Source organism: Poeciliopsis prolifica, unplaced genomic scaffold (assembly GCF_027474105.1).
Source record: "Poeciliopsis prolifica strain line A6 unplaced genomic scaffold, Auburn_PproV2 SCAFFOLD029, whole genome shotgun sequence".
Lineage (NCBI taxonomy): Eukaryota > Metazoa > Chordata > Actinopteri > Cyprinodontiformes > Poeciliidae > Poeciliopsis > Poeciliopsis prolifica.
This window is the reverse complement of record NW_026562404.1, coordinates 3608352-3628993: the sequence shown is the minus strand read 5'-3', so window position 1 is coordinate 3628993 and position 20642 is coordinate 3608352. Positions and strand designations below refer to the sequence as shown.

General features: G+C 39.8%; 1 protein-coding gene across 2 annotated transcripts; it reads left to right on the top strand.

Annotated features, from left to right (window-relative positions):
• The first annotated feature begins 1904 nt into the window (after nt 1–1904).
• gnai3 (guanine nucleotide binding protein (G protein), alpha inhibiting activity polypeptide 3) lies at nt 1905–19736 on the top strand. 2 transcript variants are annotated; one of them, XM_055049427.1, is made up of 9 exons: nt 1905–2488; nt 11007–11049; nt 11520–11661; nt 11750–11907; nt 13712–13840; nt 15464–15593; nt 17306–17459; nt 17723–17932; nt 19060–19736. In XM_055049427.1, exons 1-8 carry the CDS (start codon nt 2371–2373, stop codon nt 17911–17913), a joined length of 1065 nt encoding a protein of 354 aa, XP_054905402.1. In that variant the 5' UTR covers nt 1905–2370; the 3' UTR covers nt 17914–17932; nt 19060–19736. The 2 variants fall into 2 exon arrangements, with proteins under 2 accessions (XP_054905402.1, XP_054905403.1); XM_055049428.1 differs by having other exon boundaries at nt 2357–2469.
• Nucleotides 19737–20642: the final 906 nt, after the last annotated feature.

Genomic DNA, 20642 nt, shown 5'->3' with positions numbered 1-20642 from the left:
TCTCAATTTCTTGTAAATTGTGGCTGCTTTCTACTTGCATGGTAATTTTTTAAACATCCACAATCAGCTTAAGATTGTTGAAATCTGAATTGATTATTTTTAATAATTACATAGTATTATTTTTTTCCTATATTGTAAGCTTCCCCTTGGTCTCTGATTCTTATTTCTTTCTGTAACCTGCTGTTGATACACCCGAATCATCCACAATAAGCAACTTTTCTGTTATATTCTATAGTTTCTTCATTATTTTAGGTGTCTACCTAGTGGCTGCTGGTCCATATTCCCTCAGAGATCCGTTTATTTTTCATACCCTCTCCTGTGCTGCTCCCCATCGGTCACAGCCGCAGCCTTCATGTCGAGTGGTGCATGCAGGGCGCCTCCTGCAGAGCGCAGCAACACTTGAAACACCTTGACCTTTGTTCCCAGCTACCACACTCAATAAAACTGCCACCGACCTGTCACTTCTGAAGGTCACCGGGGGCACAATGGCAGAGTTTGGTTGTAAACATACGGCTTGAAACAAGCTCCGAAGAGACGACACACACACACACAGACTCAGGACACCATCAACAGGATTCGGTGCGGAGGCTGACTGCAGTGATGAACCAGAGATTAACTCAATTACAAGAAATTCTCACCTACTCTCAAATCTTGACTTCTTGGAAATCAGCTGTTGCCTTGGTGATGTGCAGGCATAGCAAGGGTTAGCTTGGCAGCAGGAGCAGGAGGCGGGAGATGATCAAGGAAAAGAACCGTGGCTTATTTTGATCAAACAATTCTGCATTCAAGGACATAAACACAGCACTCTTCTAGTTTCTTCACTTAAATTATACATATAAACTTAGCTTTCAAAATAATGTTTCTTCTTTTTGGAAGGTATACAATATGCACCATGCTTTGGAAAAGTGTTCAGATTTTCTGAATATTTTTTGCAAACTACAAACTTTAAAATATGTCGCTGGGATTCCACACACAAATACAAGGTTGCATCGTGGAAGACTGCTGATGCATGTCTTGTTTGTTTGTTCGACAAAGAAAAAATGTTAAAGTGTGGCAAACATTTGTTCGGTTCCTATCAGTAAACATTTTGCAGAACACTTTGCACCTTTGATTACAGTTTCAAGGCCTTAGAGGTATTTCTCTACCAGCTTTTTTACATCCACAGCACTGTTTCTCAAACTTTTTCATGCAAAGATCCACCTGCCACATTTCAGATACACTCACAGACCACCTAATTTGAAATTGCCCCCACAAGAACACATCTTAAACCTGAAATGAACTTTAGCGTCTTAACTCATTGTTCTTGTTCCTCCTGACGTGAAAGGTGGAGCTGTAACTGGCCCACCATAAAACCATGAACGAATCTACTCAGGGATTTTGAGCTATTTGCAGCTTCTGAAAGTGTGTTTTCTCAACTTCCCAAAGATAGAAAACACATAGAAATAAAAAAACAAAAAACTTTTATTAGATATTATTACATTATTGTGTGGAATAATAATGTTTCAGGGCTTTTTGTGATTCAGAAGGCTAATTAAAGAAAAATAGACTTGAGTTGCGTTGGAAAAAAATTATCATTTTCCTTCAGCCAGTAGATAAGCCAACATAAATAATTAATATTTATTGTATTCAATAAATATGGGCAAATATCATTGGAATGCTGTGCTGTGCACCACAAGCTGCAGTTTAGTTCTGAGTCACTTGAGGGCGCTGTTGCATCAACAAAAAAACCTTTAAATAAAAACTGTCAACACAGAGAAACACTCGCGTCCCGTCACCGTATTTAGCTCCAGTAAAACTTGGTTCACTAGATCATTTTCTTTCCCGTCTGCTTGTGGAAACGACTACATTTCCCAGAAGGCCAGCGGCTGGATTCTTTTTTTTTTTTAACTCTTGTTCTCAGTTTGCAGCTGGAACAACTGGATCAACTCGCAGCTGCAGTGGATATGTTAATACATTTATATAGCCTATATATATATATTTTTCCCTCTTTTTAATCTGATTCCTATTTGAAGGAGTTTCTTTAAATAACTTATTCAGTCGGTTTTCTTTTGATTAGAAATTTTACTCCAGATCTACAGACATATTTTTGGGGGATTATTATCATTATTATTTATTTATTATTATTATTTTCCTTATTATTAAACGCTTGGTCGGGGCTGCAGCTCGGTGCGTGCAGCGGCAGCATCACAGTAAGGCTTGGACTGGACGCGGCTCCCGGTGCCAAAGCCTTTCCCCCCAATCTGCGCTTCTCCTCCCGGCCGGGGGAAGTTCAGCTCACACCGAGCCAGGACCAGCAGGCCAGGGCGGCAGCCAACACCCCGAGCAGGAGAAAAGAAAAAAGAAAAGAAAAAGTTGAAGAAGAACCGGAAGATGGGCTGCACGATCAGCGCCGAGGATAAAGCCGCGGTGGAGAGGAGTAAAATGATTGATAAAAACATACGAGAGGACAGAGAGAAATCATCCAGAGAGGTGAAACTGCTTCTACTCGGTATGAAACCATACCTGATGCTTCTTCTTCTTCTTTTACTGCTTTAATGCCTGCAGAGTCTGTAAGGTTACTTTTCTTTTCTTTTTTCTTTTTTTTTTTTAATTTTCCATTCCTTCACCGCCACTTATTAGTTTGCAGTCTGGGAACTCCAGCACTCCTCCCCTTTCTCTCCCAGTCAGGGAGCTGGGAGTCATCGTTCCCTGAGAGAACTGTCAGAGAGAAACCAGATGTTGGTCAAAGAGCAACTGCAGGCTTTCTCTCAGTGTTGAGTCGTTGAAAAGAAGCAAGAGTGGCGTGCTTACATAAGAGGACAAGTGCAGTCATTTGTCACTGAAGATGTTGGCAAACAGCAGCAGCTCTGTTTCACTTCAGCTCATCAGAGAAGCTGAACAACTGAACAAGAATGTTGCAAGGAGCAGGAAATGTTTCTGGATCTGCATGCAAGCTGGCATTCATGGCTGCAGCTAATTAGACAAGGATGCCATCTGACAGTTCGGTTATTTAGTGATCTAGTTGGAAAAGTGAAACTTTGATAAGAATTGTATGAAATTTGATGATTTTGTTGATGGAGAACCATAAAACAGTTTTCTCAGAAAAATAGATTATTACATTAGACCAAAACAAGATGGATTTTTTTAATACATGTTGCCTGATACACAATGCAAGGAGGGTAGGTCTCTACTATAGAAAGCCGCTGTTGACATAATTCTGTATCAGGCATTTGAATGGAAGATTTAGTGGAAGGAAAATACTTGGTACAAATTGGTGTGCCGAGCAAGAGGGATAGCAGCGGGCTTGAAAAGCGTCGTGAAGCTCTTAGCTCCATTTCACTTTTAGTTTTCATCCTTGAGGAGATGTTTGAAAATTAACAGAAACAAACACCTGCTTTTCACATTTGAGACAGCCGAAATAAATTAACTTAACAATTTGCTCGTACAGTAGCCCATGTTGGTCAAATTAAATTTTATATTTTTTCATAACGTTGCCCCAAATTCTAGACTTTAAGGAGGAAAGTTGTCAGCGTCATTCTGCTGCTCTGTCTATGCCGTATGTCCTGACATTGCACCTGAATACAGTGAATGTCGATTAATGGTATGAACTTGATTTTAAGAGCTGTTTTCTTTCTCTTCAACTGTTCAATCCGCTGTTTTTAAATCCTAAAAGAACCAGGCCCGAGCCGGAGGACGTGGTGCGCCTCATCCAACTGGGGCAGAAGATCCTCCTGGTGAATCTCTGTGCGTGTCTGCATGGAAAGCGTCATCTACATGCGCACTACAAAATTGTATTAAGTTGACCTTATTCCAAAGAGGAAGACATTCCGGTTGCATGAGTTACATGTACAAACTGTTGTGCCTCTGAAAAGTTAAGGCCCCTCACGTTTTTTAGAATCTGTCACATTAAATGTATTTTATCAGGATTTTATCCAACATTTTGAAAAAAAAAAAAAAAAACAGAATGGAGCTCTAACTTAAAAAAAAAAGTGTCACAAGTAACTGAATTAAGTTTGTCTTTATTTACATTTATTTATCTTGACAACTTAAAATGCTTGATAAATGAACTCAGATAAGCTTCATTTGATCACACGTGACCAATTAATGCAATATATTTAAGCTGCATCAACTATTCTCTTTTTTTTTAGTGTAGATCAAAACAAAGCAGAGGAAGAAAAGGAGTCAGACTTGGTCTTGATTTGAGCTTAAATTAGGTTTCTTTTTTTTTTTTTACATTAGCAGAAGCAGTTTGCTCACTTCAATTGATTCAAAATCTTCAACCAGCTGACGTGATTTATTTATTTTTTCACTGAACTCACTGTTCATTTGTTGCTGCTCTCCCAGCGAACCTGTCGCCACACAGAGATGCCAGGAGGATTACACTCCCAGCTGCGCTCAGCATTTCCAGCTTGTCCCAAACCTTTAAGCCGCCCAAATTCTTTGCAGCCAAACTAAAAGAAGAAGAAAAAAACAACTATGATAGATGTTTAGAAAAACTATAAAATATGACAAGAAAGCAAAGCTTATTGGAAGCAAAATATTAAAAATGTGGAATATTGTTTCATGTTCCACTTCTGAAACATTCAAAATGAACTTCACAAAACGATTTACGCCCAGAATGATCAGAGCGTCCCATCATATTGCGCAACATTTTTTCAGATAATCTAATTACTGCTGGACTCAAACATCTTCTCAGGGTCATCAAGAGTAGCAGATATGTAATTAGATGGAGGAGTCTGAGGACAGATGTGACATGTCGGGTCATGCTGCAGGACGTCCTGAGCAGCTGCAGCAGAATGCACCTTAAATTGCATAGAAACATCTCCGCTCTGCAGTCGTATTCCTGAGCACTGAAATGTGTTTATTAGTGATAATCTAATGAGGCAGACATGGTTTGTCTGAGGAACGGACGAACCTGTCGGTAATAATCACACAGAAGCTGAATCAGCGGGTTAATCGATTCTGTGCAGGGAATCTGATTTGTTTTGACGAGACCAGAGGAGAATATACCACTTCCCTTACAGTTTACCCTTCTGCAGAAATCCCACTTTACATCAATTGTTATGACCAATAGCAACCACTGGCAACCTTTGCTCTACATCCACTCATTGCTGTTGCTATAATGGGTTTTCTTACTTGTTCTTTCTCAACTATTATTGTTCCAGATCCCATCTCTGATACCACGAAGCATTGTTTTCCCCCCATAAAGCACTTCCTGTCAGCCCACAACTCTGAGTCAACTGTTCCCCTTATATATTTTATCTCTACTCTTGTACGTCAAAGACCCTCTTTTAGGTGTTACATGGCAAAAAAATATATATATTCATATTCCTTGAATGGCTCCACATTTTGTCCTGATTCAACTCTGTGCAGAGTTGGTATTCAGAGGCGGACTGGCATTCGGGATTACCAAGCGTTTCCCCAGTGAGTTAGCGGGTCGGTGGTTCATCCCGACCTGAAGACACACCCAGCAGCGATTGTTTTGTGATGCCATGTTGCCTCAAACTATGCCACATCAAGTTTGTATTAGTTCATTCAACCTTCTTTTAACCTTTAGTACATCATCTCAGCTCTGGTCAGCTGGATCTCCTTTGCTGCAGCACATGAACAAGGGCTGCAGGGCCAGATGGCTGGCATGCTTCTCCCTTTCAGAAGAAGAAAAAACTTGCCCCTTAAAGGCCGGCCATGAAACAAATAGCATCTGCGGCGCTTAATAAAAACTCAAAAGTCACGAAATGGAAAAGCTTTGTTCCTACTATTGCCACATAAATTAAATCTGCCTCTCATATCCAACAGAGATATGATTGCAAGCTTCCACCTTTTTTCAGTTAAAGAGAACGACTGTCATGATGGTGAAAAACTTACATTTCAGGTTCGTTGCACCAGATTCTCCAAAAGTTAGGACATTTTCTTTCGGTGGATTGTTAAATTACAATCTGGTTTTTTAAGTTGTTTTTTTTTTTTTATCTGGCCTTTCTGTCCGTGTTCACGCTGGATGTTTTTATTACTGTGGATAATCTCTTACCGTCTTCAGTCAAACTTAATAGGGTCTTTTTCTTTTGCTTACGAATGAATTTTCACATTTTGACCCATCTCACATTCACCTCCGGGATTCGGAAGCTATCCTCTTCCCAAACGGTGCGATGCCTGGATATTCACACGTGAGCATAATTGTTTAAACAGATTCACTTGGAGCCTTAGGCTAAATGGAAATTCTCCTCAAGGATGAACCAGACTTGTTGGACTCCAACGTTCACTTCCTGATATCTTCACAGGTTGTTCTTCTATTCCAATTATCTCAAATGTTGTGAATTAACCAATCAGAAGTGTTCAAAGCGAAACGCATCGTCATTTCATCCGGCCTCTTCCAGATTATTCAATTTATGTAAAGTTGTACATTTCAAAACAGAAACAAAAAATATGTTTCTTATTATTATCGCATTTCTCAAACATGAATATTTTTTGGTATTTCTCAATTGCCTAAAAAAGGAAAAGCTTAGATTCATCAGTAAGGAAGCGTTGTTATGTCTCTTTGGACGGGTTTTGCACTTTAAAATTTGTTGACCAGACTTCATTCCCGACATGTACTTCATGTTGGCCTTTCATTTAAAACCTCAAATAAAAAAACTGAAGTTTGTGGTTCAGTAAAGGGACAAACGGTAAAACATTTAAGGGACATGAATGCGTTTCCATTGTTCCTGTACCACCTAAAACGGCTGGTTGTTTGGAAACATTTCTTCTGAAATACTAACCACAGAGATGTTTCCAGCCAATCACTCTGCGTCTGTGCTGGTACAGGAGGGCTAGAGGGGGAAAAGGGGGAAAAAATGTGGCTGCTGCCCGTTATTGAAGCCACAGAGTTTTAAGAGCCCCTACTCTCCTCCAATGAAACCATTCTCCTATTTGACCACAAGCAGTGAATCATAAGAAAAGTCCAAAAGTTTAGATTCCTGTAAAAAGAGGCTCGGTTTGGAGTCTTGCTTCGGTGTGGGTTTGCGTCGATGTGAATGCCTGTGCAGAGTTGGTTTGTGAACTGGCAGGCGTCCAGCGTTGGTGATCAGCCAAGAAATGCAGTGAATGAGGGAACTGGTGGCTGTGAGGACCGAGGAGGTGAATCAGCGCAATTTGTCTTCTCCTGTGACCGGCTTAAATCTCTTCTGCTGCCGTCAGCTCAACCAAACAATTCCAGGATTTAATTCCAGTTGAACAGCAATCTGAACACAATATTCAGCTCTGATCCCCCTTGACAATATCCAGCTGCTGAAGGCCACAGGAATGTGTTCTGACACCTTTTCCATACAGAACAATGCTAAGCCCATTATTTTGTGTTTTGACACGGCTGCTCCCTTTAGGAAAACACCAGCAAAAATATTTTTTAATTCCACCGCCTGGAAAACTCATGATGCAGTTTCTGATGATTTACAAAGCAAAGCAAACGTGGGTCTGCTGCTGCCACGACGAGCTAAGAAGACGTGTTTATGGAAATAGTTTGTCTTGAGCTGTCTGAGTTTGACCCGCAGTGTTTCACATGCACACATGCTTTCACTGCTCTTTAACCCAAGGAGAACCGGTGCAGCTTATTCATGCTTCCCCCTTTCAGAAGTGAAAGCAAAGCGAGTTTGTTTTACCCAAAGCTGCTCTTTTCAGCTCACAGTTTGGCGTTTTTGCTGCTGAATCAAGTGCAAGCCTCAGTCCTTGAGAACAGAGGTTTTTTATCTCCAGCACATGTTTTGGATCAGAGCTGAGGAAATGTTTAGTTTTTGGGATGATGTTTTGAACAACTGATGTTGTTTTGTTTAGAGTCAGTTGGCATTGCACAACTCGGTAGTTACTGCAGAAGTGAAATTACAGAATTGTGCATAAAATGTCCCATATCTGCACCTCGACTATTTGTTTTAAAGAGTTAAATCCAGAATGGAATAATTTGTCAGTCAATGTAAACGTTGCTGCTCAGCTCAGCCTGGCTTTGTTGGTTTTTGGTCGTTCTGTAAAGCTTCACCTGGGTGAATCCATAAATACCTGAGACTCCTTCTAAAAACTCCACATTTCATTAGATCGGAAACCAAGTACTACATTATAAAACTGACCATTCTTAAAACCAAGAAAACTACAAACAATCCTAGAGATTTTCTTTCTAAATCTGCTATGCAACATTAGGTTTTCTTCAGTCAGAGACATCGTCTGATTTACAGTAACACAGACTTCTACAGGAGATCTTTCTTGCCCACAGACATCGTTATTTACAACAACCTTTTTGAAGAACCTTGTAACAGGAGTAACACCATGTAATTTATTAAAGTATCTCTGAATTTGAATCAAACATACCTTATTAAGAAACAGGTTTGGGTTTTCCTTTTCCTGATGTTGTGCCTGGCTAGTGTTCAGCTTCACATCGTTGTTACAGGTTTTTGCAGAAGTATTAATGTGGCTTAAGTTTTTTTTCTCCATGTTGGGACACAACAGCCACAAAACTGCATAATTGTAAGGCGGAAGAAAAATAAGAGCAGCTATCAAACAGCTTTTCTTATAGAATCAAAGACATTTCATTATTTGTTCTTTATTTGCAATTTGGGTCACTATTTCTTCTGCATTTAGCAAAGTTTAACAAAATAATTTAAAACACATTCAGGCCCACCCACATCCGTTTTTGTTTAAATCATGCTGGATGTATTAAAATTTAAAAGAAGAAAACATTTACCACTGTGGGGAAATTCTAAAAATACAATCTTTTTTTTTCCGCTTAATTAGGAACAAATTGAAGTCTCCTCCTCTGTTTACTACATGTGCTGATGGGTCAAAGTTGTACCACTCTGTAATCTCAGTCAGAATTAATCTGGAGGACAAACGTGACCCCTGGGTCGCATTTGGACTTTACTGGACTTTCTTACCAACAGTTTTTATTCCGGTTTTAGGTTGTTGGTGGGAAGCAGTTGCATCCCGTCATTTTTGTGGCATGAAGCTGAATAAGAACATTCCCATAAATATTAATAGATGCAGTGCAGAGTTTCTGAAACAACTATTTTAAGGTTTTCTTTGTGTATAAAAAAAATGTCTGTACCACGGCCAGCAGCAGGGTTGGAAATGCAGCAGAGAAAAAAAATTCTGCATTCTTAAGATTTGACTAAAAATAATCAGCTGAAGCTAAACGGCGTTCCACCTTCCACATGTTTCTTCCAGCAGAGTTTCATGGTTCCAGTAACACGACAAATCATCTGTAACAGAAAAATAACAATAATAAAAAGAGCCGAACTTGCATGAGGCCTTCCTGTAAACCGTTTCCATCAATGGGCACAGCTGGGTTTGGGCCCGCCAACAGGCTGGTGTTTGGCTCAAACTGCTCACACACTCTTTGAGTCGTTTCTGTTTTTCCCTGAAGCCCAGCACTGCGCGATATGTGGAAAAAAAACACGGAGACAGCCAGACACATGGCGGCTGCTTCCTGTTTGGCTGATTGTTGCACAAATTAATTGTTGGAGTGAAATTGTTTCCCTGCTCTGCAGTATTTAGAATTTCACTCATCGTAATGGAGGCTTTGGGAAGATTTGACCTCTCAGTCATCGGTTAATCATCCGTCACAGATCGCTGATATTGTATTGTCAAAGTTGAAGTTAATCTCATGTCAGGGTCTGATGATTTTCTCTGTTTTTTTCACTCCTACCAGCTGCAGAACTGTGCAAAAGACTCAGTGCCTCCATTTCTCAATATAACTTGTTTCTGTGGAGACAAATTTTCTTGTGTTTGTTGTCTCAGTTTTGCAAAGGGTTTATGTCTTTATTTTGTCCCTTTAATGTGAACATGAAACTAAATACAAATTCCTCTTTAAGTGCTTCCTCTATGAAAAGAAAACCAAAAGAGAACAAAGGCTGAAAGACAAAAGAGTGTATCGGCGTCAGGCAGGCGTTCCTGGACACAAGCTGTCTTGATGAAGTAAATGAAACATCATCTGATCTAACAGCACTGGGAAAAACTGTCAGAAATAATAAAGGAACTGCAACATGTGCCTCTAAGGGAGAGTTTATAGGTAAAAACCGACACTGACAGAAACAAACAAATAAATCCTGCTGCTGGTAAGAATTATTATTATAAAAGGTACAGAAATAACTTGTTGGATTTATATTTGAAAGAACTGTCCTATTGTCATCTTCAGTACAAAATAAGAATTTTGTAAAAACAAATTTAAATTTAGGGTTTAAATGGACAAAGATTTTTTTTTTTATTGCTGCGACAGCAGTTAGTAAATATTGATTACAAAATGCTAACATTTTAGCACAAATTAGTATCAACATGCACTCAATTTAATTGGCCTACAAGTGAACGTACTGTTTACATTTTATCTTTTATTATTAAGGTTTATGTTATCACAATTCATCCATTATAAGTGTTAATCAAAACTATTGAAAATAATCAACGACAATCAAATGAAAAGACTATAAGAATCACTACATATATTTAGTTAAAATAAATATATCAGATTCTAGAATAATCTGCACTAAGTTAAATAAGTAAAACTTTGTCATATTTCACACTTTATCTTGTCGAAATCAGTATTTATCTGAAAATATTATCTGCTTGTATATTAAAACAATATTAACTCAGTGATAGTGATTATCACTAGAAACACCCAGAAATCTTGTTTAATATTCAGTGACAAATATTTTTCTGAAACTTTGTCTATACCTCAATAAACTATTATTTACAAAACATATGCTATTTCTAAGAGGTTGTCAATATCTTGCTTTAACGATAAGTTTTTGTGTGTTCTTATGTGACCCTGCTTTCCGCTGAACAGAGACAATTTGCATCCAGAAAACATTGTTCTATTTTAGACATTTTTTTTATGTTCCAATGACTCAGATCACCAGCCCCTCCAGCATAAACGAATGATGAATTCACTCCCTGCACTCACAAAGTGGAGAAGAATTGATTCTATGACATGAGATTATTTTCACATTTTAGACCATCTGAGCTACTCTGTGCTGATGCCAAGTATTAATGCTTCATTTTACCTCTTTCCCCTATTTTTCCAGGTGCCGGGGAATCCGGAAAGAGCACTATTGTCAAGCAGATGAAGTAAGTCCAGACTTTCATCACAGTCAGGATGCTGGTCTCCACGGCTTTTCACACTTCCTGCAGGAATCCTCTCTGCTATTTTTATTTCTCGCTGATGAAAGACAGGCTCGCTCGCTCTTTTAGTTGCCACATTGTTGCGCTCATCTGTCTGGAAAAATTGTAGCAGCATGGCGGAAACTTTACTTTGTGATCCTCGGGCAGAGAGGAGGAAGCCCCTCTTTTTTTATTTTTTATATTTTTGCAAATCACGTAAAAAAAAAGGCCCCAGAGGCTGGTTGCTGCCTGGCAGGACCTGAATAGAGTCGGCCGGTTCCCACGCTAAGCATGCCGTTTGCTCACTGAAGCTCAAAGTTCGGCGAGGCATGAGATCTGCCAAACGTGGAATTAGATATGAGACTGTTAATCCTGCTGTTTGTCTCTCATATTTGTATGGAATATGAGAGTCTGCTCTGATTTCATTTATGCTTTAGAATCATCCATGAGGACGGCTACTCGGAAGAAGAGTGCAAGCAGTACAAAGTGGTGGTGTACAGCAACACCATCCAGTCCATCATGGCCATCATCAGGGCGATGGGGCTGCTGAAGATTGATTTTGGCGATGCTGCCCGGGCGGTAAGTCAACGGCCTCCTCCTCACTTGTGGCTTAAGTCAACACAGGAGGGATTTTGCAGCGTCAGCAGTTGTCGATGGTGTCTTACAGGACGACGCGCGTCAGCTGTTCACCCTCGCCAGCACGGCGGAGGAAGGAGTGATGTCTCCGGAGCTGACCGCCGTCATCCGCAAGCTGTGGCGCGACAGTGGCGTCCGGGCCTGCTTCGACCGATCTCGAGAGTATCAGCTCAACGACTCGGCTGCATAGTGAGGACGTCACACAGAGCGCTGCGCATCAATCAGCAGCTCCAGATAAGAGCTGAACACATCTCAGTTGTTGATAAAAATGACACTTTCCCCCTAACTAGGGGTGTGCTGATAAATCGGCCCCAATTTTGAAAGATCGTCAGCAACAGAATCAGTCGCTGTCCTCTGTTGCTCTGCCGTGACAGACGGCTGACAGACCCACCAGGTCATGTCTGCACATTCGCTGACGACACTGTTACCAACTCAGCAACTTTCTTGCTATATTTACCAACATTTTAGATAAAAATATCAGAAATCAGGTCAGGCTTTTTAAACCATTTGGAAAACAACAATCAGTGCGTCCTTTTCTCTAACACGTTCTCTGGACTGCATGTTTTCACAAATTGCGGTGTTAAAATCTTTGGTTAATTTCATTTGACAGACGAAGACAGGGTAGTGAATAATTGTGAAATGGAACAAAAAGATATGTGGTTATGTATACATTTTTCTATTTGACCCCTTTTACTCTGATAGCCCCTAATAAAGTCCAATCATCAGGCAGCTGTTCTGTGCAGTCCATTGAGGAACAAACCAGACGGGTGAAGAGGGATAAAGAAGAATTTAGGTATAAAGTAGTACTTTGTGCTCACTGCTCAATCTGAAATTTGAAAGAATGTGGCACAACTTTAAATCTGCCAAAGTACTGATCTCAGCTCAAACTGACAGAATCAACAGGGACGACGTTCAGAGCTCGCCAGGTCAGGTGTCACAATCTGTGGTCAAGACAACAATCAGCCTTTCTGGTGCGGCAATAAAGCCACTGCTGAGAGATCAGACGGCACCGAATGCAAACGTTTTGGCCAACATGCAAACCACTGGTTGAAAATTAACTCGGCACATCAACCCTGGACATACAGCCAGAAGAAAACGGTTTGATCAGAACATTTTCTTGCAGTAGAATGGCCCAGTCAAAGCCCAGAAAGAAATCCAAGTGGTGGTAAGACTGGAAAATAACCAACACACTTCATATAACCTCAAAGAGTCAGAGTTGTTTTGCAAAAAAGGAATTCAAAAAAGATATAAAGCCGGTCCACGCTGTTAATATTTTCATTTGTTAAAAGAGATCTTAGACATTTTTAGAAAAATATGTTAAATACTACTGTTTCTTGATTTATCATATTAAGTTATTGTAAAATACTCTAAGTTTGTGGCTGTAATATGATATGAAGGGCTGCTGTATTTTACCACGCTAGTAATGAAACATGTTACTATTGTCAACCACTGAGTGAAACAAGAGTGTTTTACTTGAAAAAGCAAACAAAGAGCCTAATATAGCCTCTATCTTATATTACTAATCAAACACAGATGCAGCTCATGCAGTTCTGTTTTGCTTTATGTCACACCCATCCTGAGCAAAAATCTCGCCCAGTGTGAAGGACGTGTTCTTTGTTGTGCAAACACCCGAGTTGTCATGACTCTCTATGCGCTGTGAGCGAACCCTGCGACAAGACAAACCAGTGGAGTCAGTCTGTTTTTACTCAACCAACCAGAAGCCAGTGTTTATCACCCCTGAAATTATGAGCCCATATTTAGTATTGCTCTGTGGCGTCCAGAGATGTTTTGCTCTAAGTATATTGAGAGATGTTTTCCTGTCGAGCGTGACATTTTGTTCGTTTTAAAAGCCTCTTGAGAATGAAATTAATTGGCGTGGTGTCGAAAGGGGGTGCAAACAAACAATTAATCACCGAGAGAAAAAAGAAAACGATTTGAGTTTGCCACAAACATAAATATTTGCTGCTACATCATGTCCTTTTTTGTCCCTCAGCTACTTGAACGCGTTGGACAGGATCTGCAAACCGAACTACATCCCCACTCAGCAGGATGTGTTGCGCACCCGGGTGAAGACCACAGGGATCGTGGAAACTCACTTCACCTTCAAAGACCTCTACTTCAAGTTAGTATTGATGAATCATGGCAGAGCTCAGCCTTCAGGGAGTTTTTGTAGCTATAAAGAAAATCCTCTCATACTTAAACAGGTCTGGTCTTTGTTTTAAATGGTGGATGTGTTCATTGTTTAGTTGTTCAAATACATTTTGATTGTTTTTTGGAAACTGCGCACTTACAAGACATAAAGGCATGAAGACTAGTTAGGCTGTTTCTTTTTTTTATGTTGAATTTTGCACAAAGTGGCACGCAGAGGAAAGTGGGATGATGAGAAATGTGGCATGTACTTGTCCTCTTGTCTTTGCCTAAGTTGCTCAGGCTCAGTCAAATCCCACAGAGAGCATCTGTGAACACAAACTTCCAAAGACTGTCAGTTTAATTTTGCTCTGGACTTTGACTAGGCCATTCTCATGTACTTTGCATTGTAGTTCTGGTCATGTATTTAGGATATTTTTCCTGCTGAAAGGTGAACCTTGGTTATAAGTCAGATTTTTAGCTTCATCCGTATTCCCATCAGCACCTGACCATCCTCCAGGTGCCTTGCAGAAGAAAAGCTCCCCACAGCACAATACTGCCAACACCATGTTTCCACCATAAGCTGTGTCCAGACTCCAGGGCGATGAGTAGAGTTAGTTTTCTGCCTCACAGAGGTTTGCATGTTGACCAGAACAGTTTGAATTTGATCTCATCTGACTGGTAATGGGATTTCTTATTGCTTTGTTAAAAAACGACTTTCCATAAAGCCCAGATTTGTGGATTACATGGTGAATATTGGCCGTGTTTACAATTCCTTACACCTGAGCTGTGGATCTCTGCAGCTCCTCCAGAGTTACGATGGACCTCTTGGCTGCTTCTTTCTTTAATGTTCTCTGTGCCTCTTACGTTTTATTCTTTTAGGATGGTGAATCGAACAAAAAAATTGATGACATTTTATTTTTGCAAGATTTTTTTTAAAACTATACATTCTTATTTTGTCCAATATAATGGACAAAACACTTTGTGTTGGTTTACCTCATGAAATCCCAATGAAATATGTTACGTCTGCAGTTCCAGCATGACAAAGAAAAGGTTTTAAAAACTTTGTGAGGCACTTTTATTAGTTTTCTTTTGAAACTATTCTGTCTGTGTTATTTTCCCCATTTGGCTGATGTTGCTTTGATCCGACATGCAAACCATGGCTTATCTTATAAACGCTGATTAATTTTTTGCTCTAATGCTATGTGAGCCACTTTTATAATTATATTGCCTCCCTCCTCTTTACATTATTTTTTTCCCCTCCAGCTTCTGTACTCTGAAATATTGGCAGAGCATTAGCTGTAATAACATCGGTGCTCAGAACCTCAAAGTGTGCAATCACTGAATTGGTGTCACAGGACAGGGCGTTCTTTCGTTTCTGTGTCAGCCTGGGATAGATATGGTTTGCCTGCAGAGCGCCTCAGGTGGAGTCGGACGCAGAGCAACACACGGACAGGAGATTACAAAGTCGGGTCGCCTGCATGGCATCTGGGTGTACGCTCTGTGTGCCTGAGCCCCGGATTATGAAACCTTGTAAACCTGATATTAAAATGACAGCAAAAGTGATCTGAGTAAACTCATCTGTTAATGCACTAAGTCTCTGCTTGTGTGTCTGCAGGATGTTTGACGTTGGCGGTCAGCGCTCGGAGAGAAAGAAGTGGATCCACTGTTTTGAAGGAGTTACCGCCATCATTTTCTGCGTGGCGCTCAGTGACTACAACCTTGTCTTGGCTGAGGATGAGGAAATGGTAGGTGACGGATGCGCGGTTGTCAGAGTGGCCATGAATTTGAGATTTATAGCCACACGATCAATATTCAGTGGTCGTAAGTTAAAAAGGTGTGCCGGCGTGGAAAATTAAACTGTGGCTGCACCATAAACAAGCAGGCCAGGACTGGAAATCAGTCAAACTCACATCAACATTCAAGTCACTGGTTTTCAATTAGTTTTGCCTTTTTGATGTAATTTATGGCTCAGCCGGATCTAATTCACCCCGAACACAAACCACTTTTTGCACATAACTCGAAGACCTCACAGTAAGCCTTGGTGCTGTTTGAAGGTTTTTCCTGTTTTTCAAGTCACATTTGCTCCTCTGTGGGGTTTTATTTTTATTCTTTTTTGCTGGAGAAAATCCCTGAACTGTGTGTTGAGATCAGCACCAACACAAAACAAGAAATGGACCAGGTGACTCTGAAATGAGCTGATTTTATTTTTACTGTCCAATCACAGAGTAGAATAAGTCAAGTTAATACACTGACAAAATAATGGAGGAAACACAAACATCATTTTTTTCAGCCAACATTGTCTTTCAGAAATCTTTGTGTTGGATTTTAGAAAACCAGAATTTCATGTTTGGTCAACGTTCCCCTGCAGAACATTTTAATAATTGTTTTTCTGCTCATTAATGTTGACATTTAAAATGTTTAAAAGCATAAATAGCACCAACTCCACGCCCAAGTCAAAATGTATAAAACAATTTAAAACAAATTGATTTGTGTTTGGACACTTTCAGTAGTACAGGTTTTAGTGCAACTTTGTATTAAAGTGTCATTAATTACCAAATGACAGTCATACACATTCATGAGGACTCCTTCATGTTCATAACAGGTGTTATTTCATGTTAATTATAGTGTCATGTCATGCTTATGCACAACCCTTCAAATAAAGTGATTCCGAATTGTTAACTAGTCAAGTTCTGTTTCTACATTACACACAGAGCCCTGTTCCTGTAAGCTGCTCTTCAAAACCGAAGAGACAAGAGTTCATGTCGTAAAGCATGGCAGATGTGTGCTAATCTTCATAAGTCAGGAAAATGCAACAAGATAATAAATACTTAGTAAACGCAACAATAGCAAAAAATGTGAACAGCTGGAACTTGACGACCAGTGCTGGATTCGTACTCAAGTTTATTTTGTCACCACTTGTAAAAGACGATGAAGAGAGACAACAAAATAGACATCTCTTGATGTCTTTACAGAGATTACATGTTAAGCAAATGACATTTCTTTACCAGCTGTGCTAATAATTGTGAGAGGCAGTGCAGACATCCGTTATGTTTCCTTGTGTTACAAGATATGGTTGATGTGGTTACGGCACATTGTGAAACAAGATTTATTGTTGGCTATCCTGCTTTCTTTAGATGAGCCAATGAGCTAAATTTAATAAAGGATGACTGCAACTTGCTGTGTGTTTTTTTAAGTTGCGTTTACTGGCGCGGCCTCCTTTGTGAAATATGATTTTACAGGCTTGTTTTCTCACAGCGTAACTTGTGGTTCGTTTCAGCTAACCATGAACAGCCATGAGGTTTTGTCTGTCTTTCATACCCGCCGGCACTAACTAGTTCTGGGCCTGCAAGGTTTTAAAGGGCCGTAAAAAGAGTCAGAGTTAAGTCTGTAACATGCGGAACAGCCATGCGTAAGGAAGGACTATTTGGGGTGAATTCACCGCAGATGTCGTCCACAGAACCGGATGCATGAGAGCATGAAGCTGTTCGACTCCATCTGCAACAACAAGTGGTTCACACTCACCTCCATCATCCTCTTCCTCAACAAGAAGGACTTGTTCGAAGAGAAGATCTCCAAGAGTCCGCTCACTATCTGCTACCCCGAGTACACCGGTGAGGCAAACCTGCTGGTTCTGCTGAACATTTCTTCTTTTTATACTTGGATTTTCTGCTACTGCTCCTGTGTTTAGTCTATCTGAAAATTTATTTTTAAATTCCCTCAACTTCTAAGATTACCTCAGTATTACAAAAACTACCCTAAAGTTAAGAAAAAATACTTTAATATATCAGGAGAAATAACATCTAACGTCTGTGACGGTGTGGGCAGCATTATGCAGCAGTACATATATATTTTAATTTTTTAATTTTTACTACAGGTGAGAACTCCTATGAAGAGGCGGCTGCTTACATCCAGTGCCAGTTTGAAGACCTCAATAAACGAAAAGACACAAAGGAGATCTACACCCACTTCACTTGTGCCACAGACACCAAGAATGTGCAGTTTGTGTTTGATGCGGTCACTGACGTCATCATCAAAATCAACCTGCGAGAGATTGGACTCTACTGAAGCTCCTGCTGCCTTCCAGGTCAGCGTTCTGACTTTCAGCTGTGCTGCGACTCACATATCAACACCATCTGGTCAGATCGCTCCTTGTTCAGCCCGACACTGATACAGGACAGGGAAATATTTTGATTCCAAGGTGTTATTTCCTTTTCCATTGTCCATATGTGGTATCTGTCTATCTGGCCAGGCAGCACTAGGAAATATTTATTTTTCTAAGAATATCACCAGGTGCAGACTGACTATGAGGCATCTCCCGGTTGCCAGTCCAACTAGTGGTGAGTGGCGGGACCAAAGTTTGGTTTGCGCTAAATAAAAAACAATCCGTGCTGTTCGTGCAGCTCCCTCAGGTACACTGTTGGCTGAATTTTCCATAAACTGCAGCAGCGGAAGGGAGAAGACAGACACCTCCTTCATTCATCATCTGAGGTTGTCAGTGCAGAGACACACACCAGGGGTGCCAACATTTGCATGTCCTGTCGCTTAAAACTCCTGCATATCAATGAGAAACAGCCTGAAATATGACAGGCAAAGCAACTTGTAAAAATATTCAGAATGTTAGCATATTTATTTTCCACAAACAGCCTGAAAATATGATGTTATTTGGCAAAGTAATTTTAAAACATGACAGTTTTAACATCTTTTATCCAAACACATTTAGACTATTATCTGCTTTGTGGTTTGCATTGACTGCTCACATTTAAACAGCAGCATAACAGTTTAGACATTGTGTAACATCCAGACATTTTATGAGAACTGTGTGTGTTTACACTTATTTAAAATGCATGAATTTTGTATAATTTGCCATTGCTACATTTTGTGCTGATACCCTTTAATGGCAGATAAACTTAGTTTACTGTAGAACTGGGATTATTTTTTGCTTAGTGGACCATGGGCTGATCCTGTGTTGGATCAGCCCATAAAGTCCTAAAATGAATTTTACAAACTACAAATGAAACTATAAGGATTTTAAATGGATTATCAAGGTTTATATTATTGTGCTGCTTCATCAACTTTTGAAGCACGCTGGTCTCAGTTCACAAACATTTGTTTTTGGTTATATGGCAATAAGTTTAACTCTAAATGTGGCAGAGATATGAGTGATATGAGCTGTTTATGACGTATCAGTAATTATGTCCGTTTTATTTGCAGGTGATTTGAGGGAATCTGGACTTCTGAGGCGTCTTGACGAATCAGAGCATATCTAAAGACTACATTCATGGCCAGGCGGGATCCAAAGGGCGACTCTGACCACTTTCCTCTCAGTCAGATGATTACTGCGAGTCCAGCTATATTTAATATCTCTTGATTATTCAGACACATGAAGTCTCTGTTGCTTTTATGTTCAGTATGTAATCTGCAAAATGACTAAAATGGATCATTTAAAGGAATACCCATCGCTACATTTCACAGTGGTTCATGAAAGTTAGGTTCACAGTTCTGTTGTGTCTCGTCATAAATGTCCGTGTTTTGCTTTTGATGACTTTTTTGTTTTTGTTAAGTTCTATTTTAATTATTAGATGCAGTTTATAGATTTAATATTCCCACCTTTGGATATGTGAATTTCATGACGTTTGATTTTGGAAAGATTTTGATGTGAGCCGTTTATAAATATGATACGTAATGTAATTGAATTGAAGGTAGATAACTAGAGGTCATTTCCCCACCTATAGTCCACTTAGTTATTTTGACTTACAAGAACAGAATATAGTGAACAATATGTTTGAAACAAATCACAGATGAAATCAATATGAAGGGACATTTTTATTTTACTCTGCTTGTTTATTCTTATTTCATTTTTATTTGGACTATAAATGTTGCTAATATTATTGAATCAGTAAAGGTCAGTGTCTGTTTTTTTTAAAGATGATATTATGCTGAAAACATGAAAGTGGGAGTCATTTCAAAAATATAAAGGAGATAGTTCTACCCTTTAGCCATTTGCCACTGCTGTGTAGTCATGGTAAAAAGAAAATTTCCCTAAATGTCAGCGCAGTTATCTGAAGAACTTGCTGCTTCCACTGGATGATGAAAGTAAAGTAGCAGCCAATTTGAAATGTTCCCACAGGAATGGACGACTTAGCCAGCTCCATCTTTGGCCATGTTCGAAAAACAGACAAGCATGTCTGGTGGGGAAGCAGAAGGTCTCGAAAATGGCAAAGATGCATCTGAATCAAGCCTGCAACTTGAGATTTATGGATGTAATAAAAAGTGCCATGATTTCAGAGAACCGACTCAGCAGATCAGCACAAGTAGCTCATATCAACCATGAAGCATGATGGTGGAGAGTTGATGACATGTACTTTGGTTTGAGATTAATTCAGATGCTTCACTGTGGTATAAAAGGAGGTTTGTATAAAATCAATATAATCAGCTTTTTGAACAGATATTTCCAATGTATGGAGCCCTATAGGGGAAATACATTTCACAGTGGTTCATCAACGTTAGGTTCACTGCTTTTTCTTTTGCATTCGCCTGCAATACTGTGCTGATTAGTTCATGCAGGATACCTGAACTAATCAGTTATGCAGAAAGTACGGTGGATACCGTAAGAAAGGCTTATATTCTTACAAAAGGCTTATATTGCAGCAAGCCTTTTGTGAGGGAACGCAAAAGAAAATAGTTTCCCCATGTTCTGTAGAGGACTTCGAACCAACGTGACTTTGACCAAGCTGACGTCTTCAAAAACTCCTCATCATTATACAAATGGGAATGTCAATGCCTTGTCCGCTGGC

What these genes read in the sequence shown, in the direction of transcription:
- gnai3 (XM_055049427.1), top strand. Translation starts at nt 2,371, where the DNA reads ATGGGCTGCACGATCAGCGCCGAGGATAAAGCCGCGGTGGAGAGGAGT. An exon ending in ACTATTGTCAAGCAGATGAA is followed by an intron (nt 11,050 to 11,519) that starts GTAAGTCCAGAC and finishes TTTATGCTTTAG; the next exon opens with AATCATCCATGAGGACGGCT. An exon ending in TGGCTGAGGATGAGGAAATG is followed by an intron (nt 15,594 to 17,305) that starts GTAGGTGACGGA and finishes TGTCGTCCACAG; the next exon opens with AACCGGATGCATGAGAGCAT.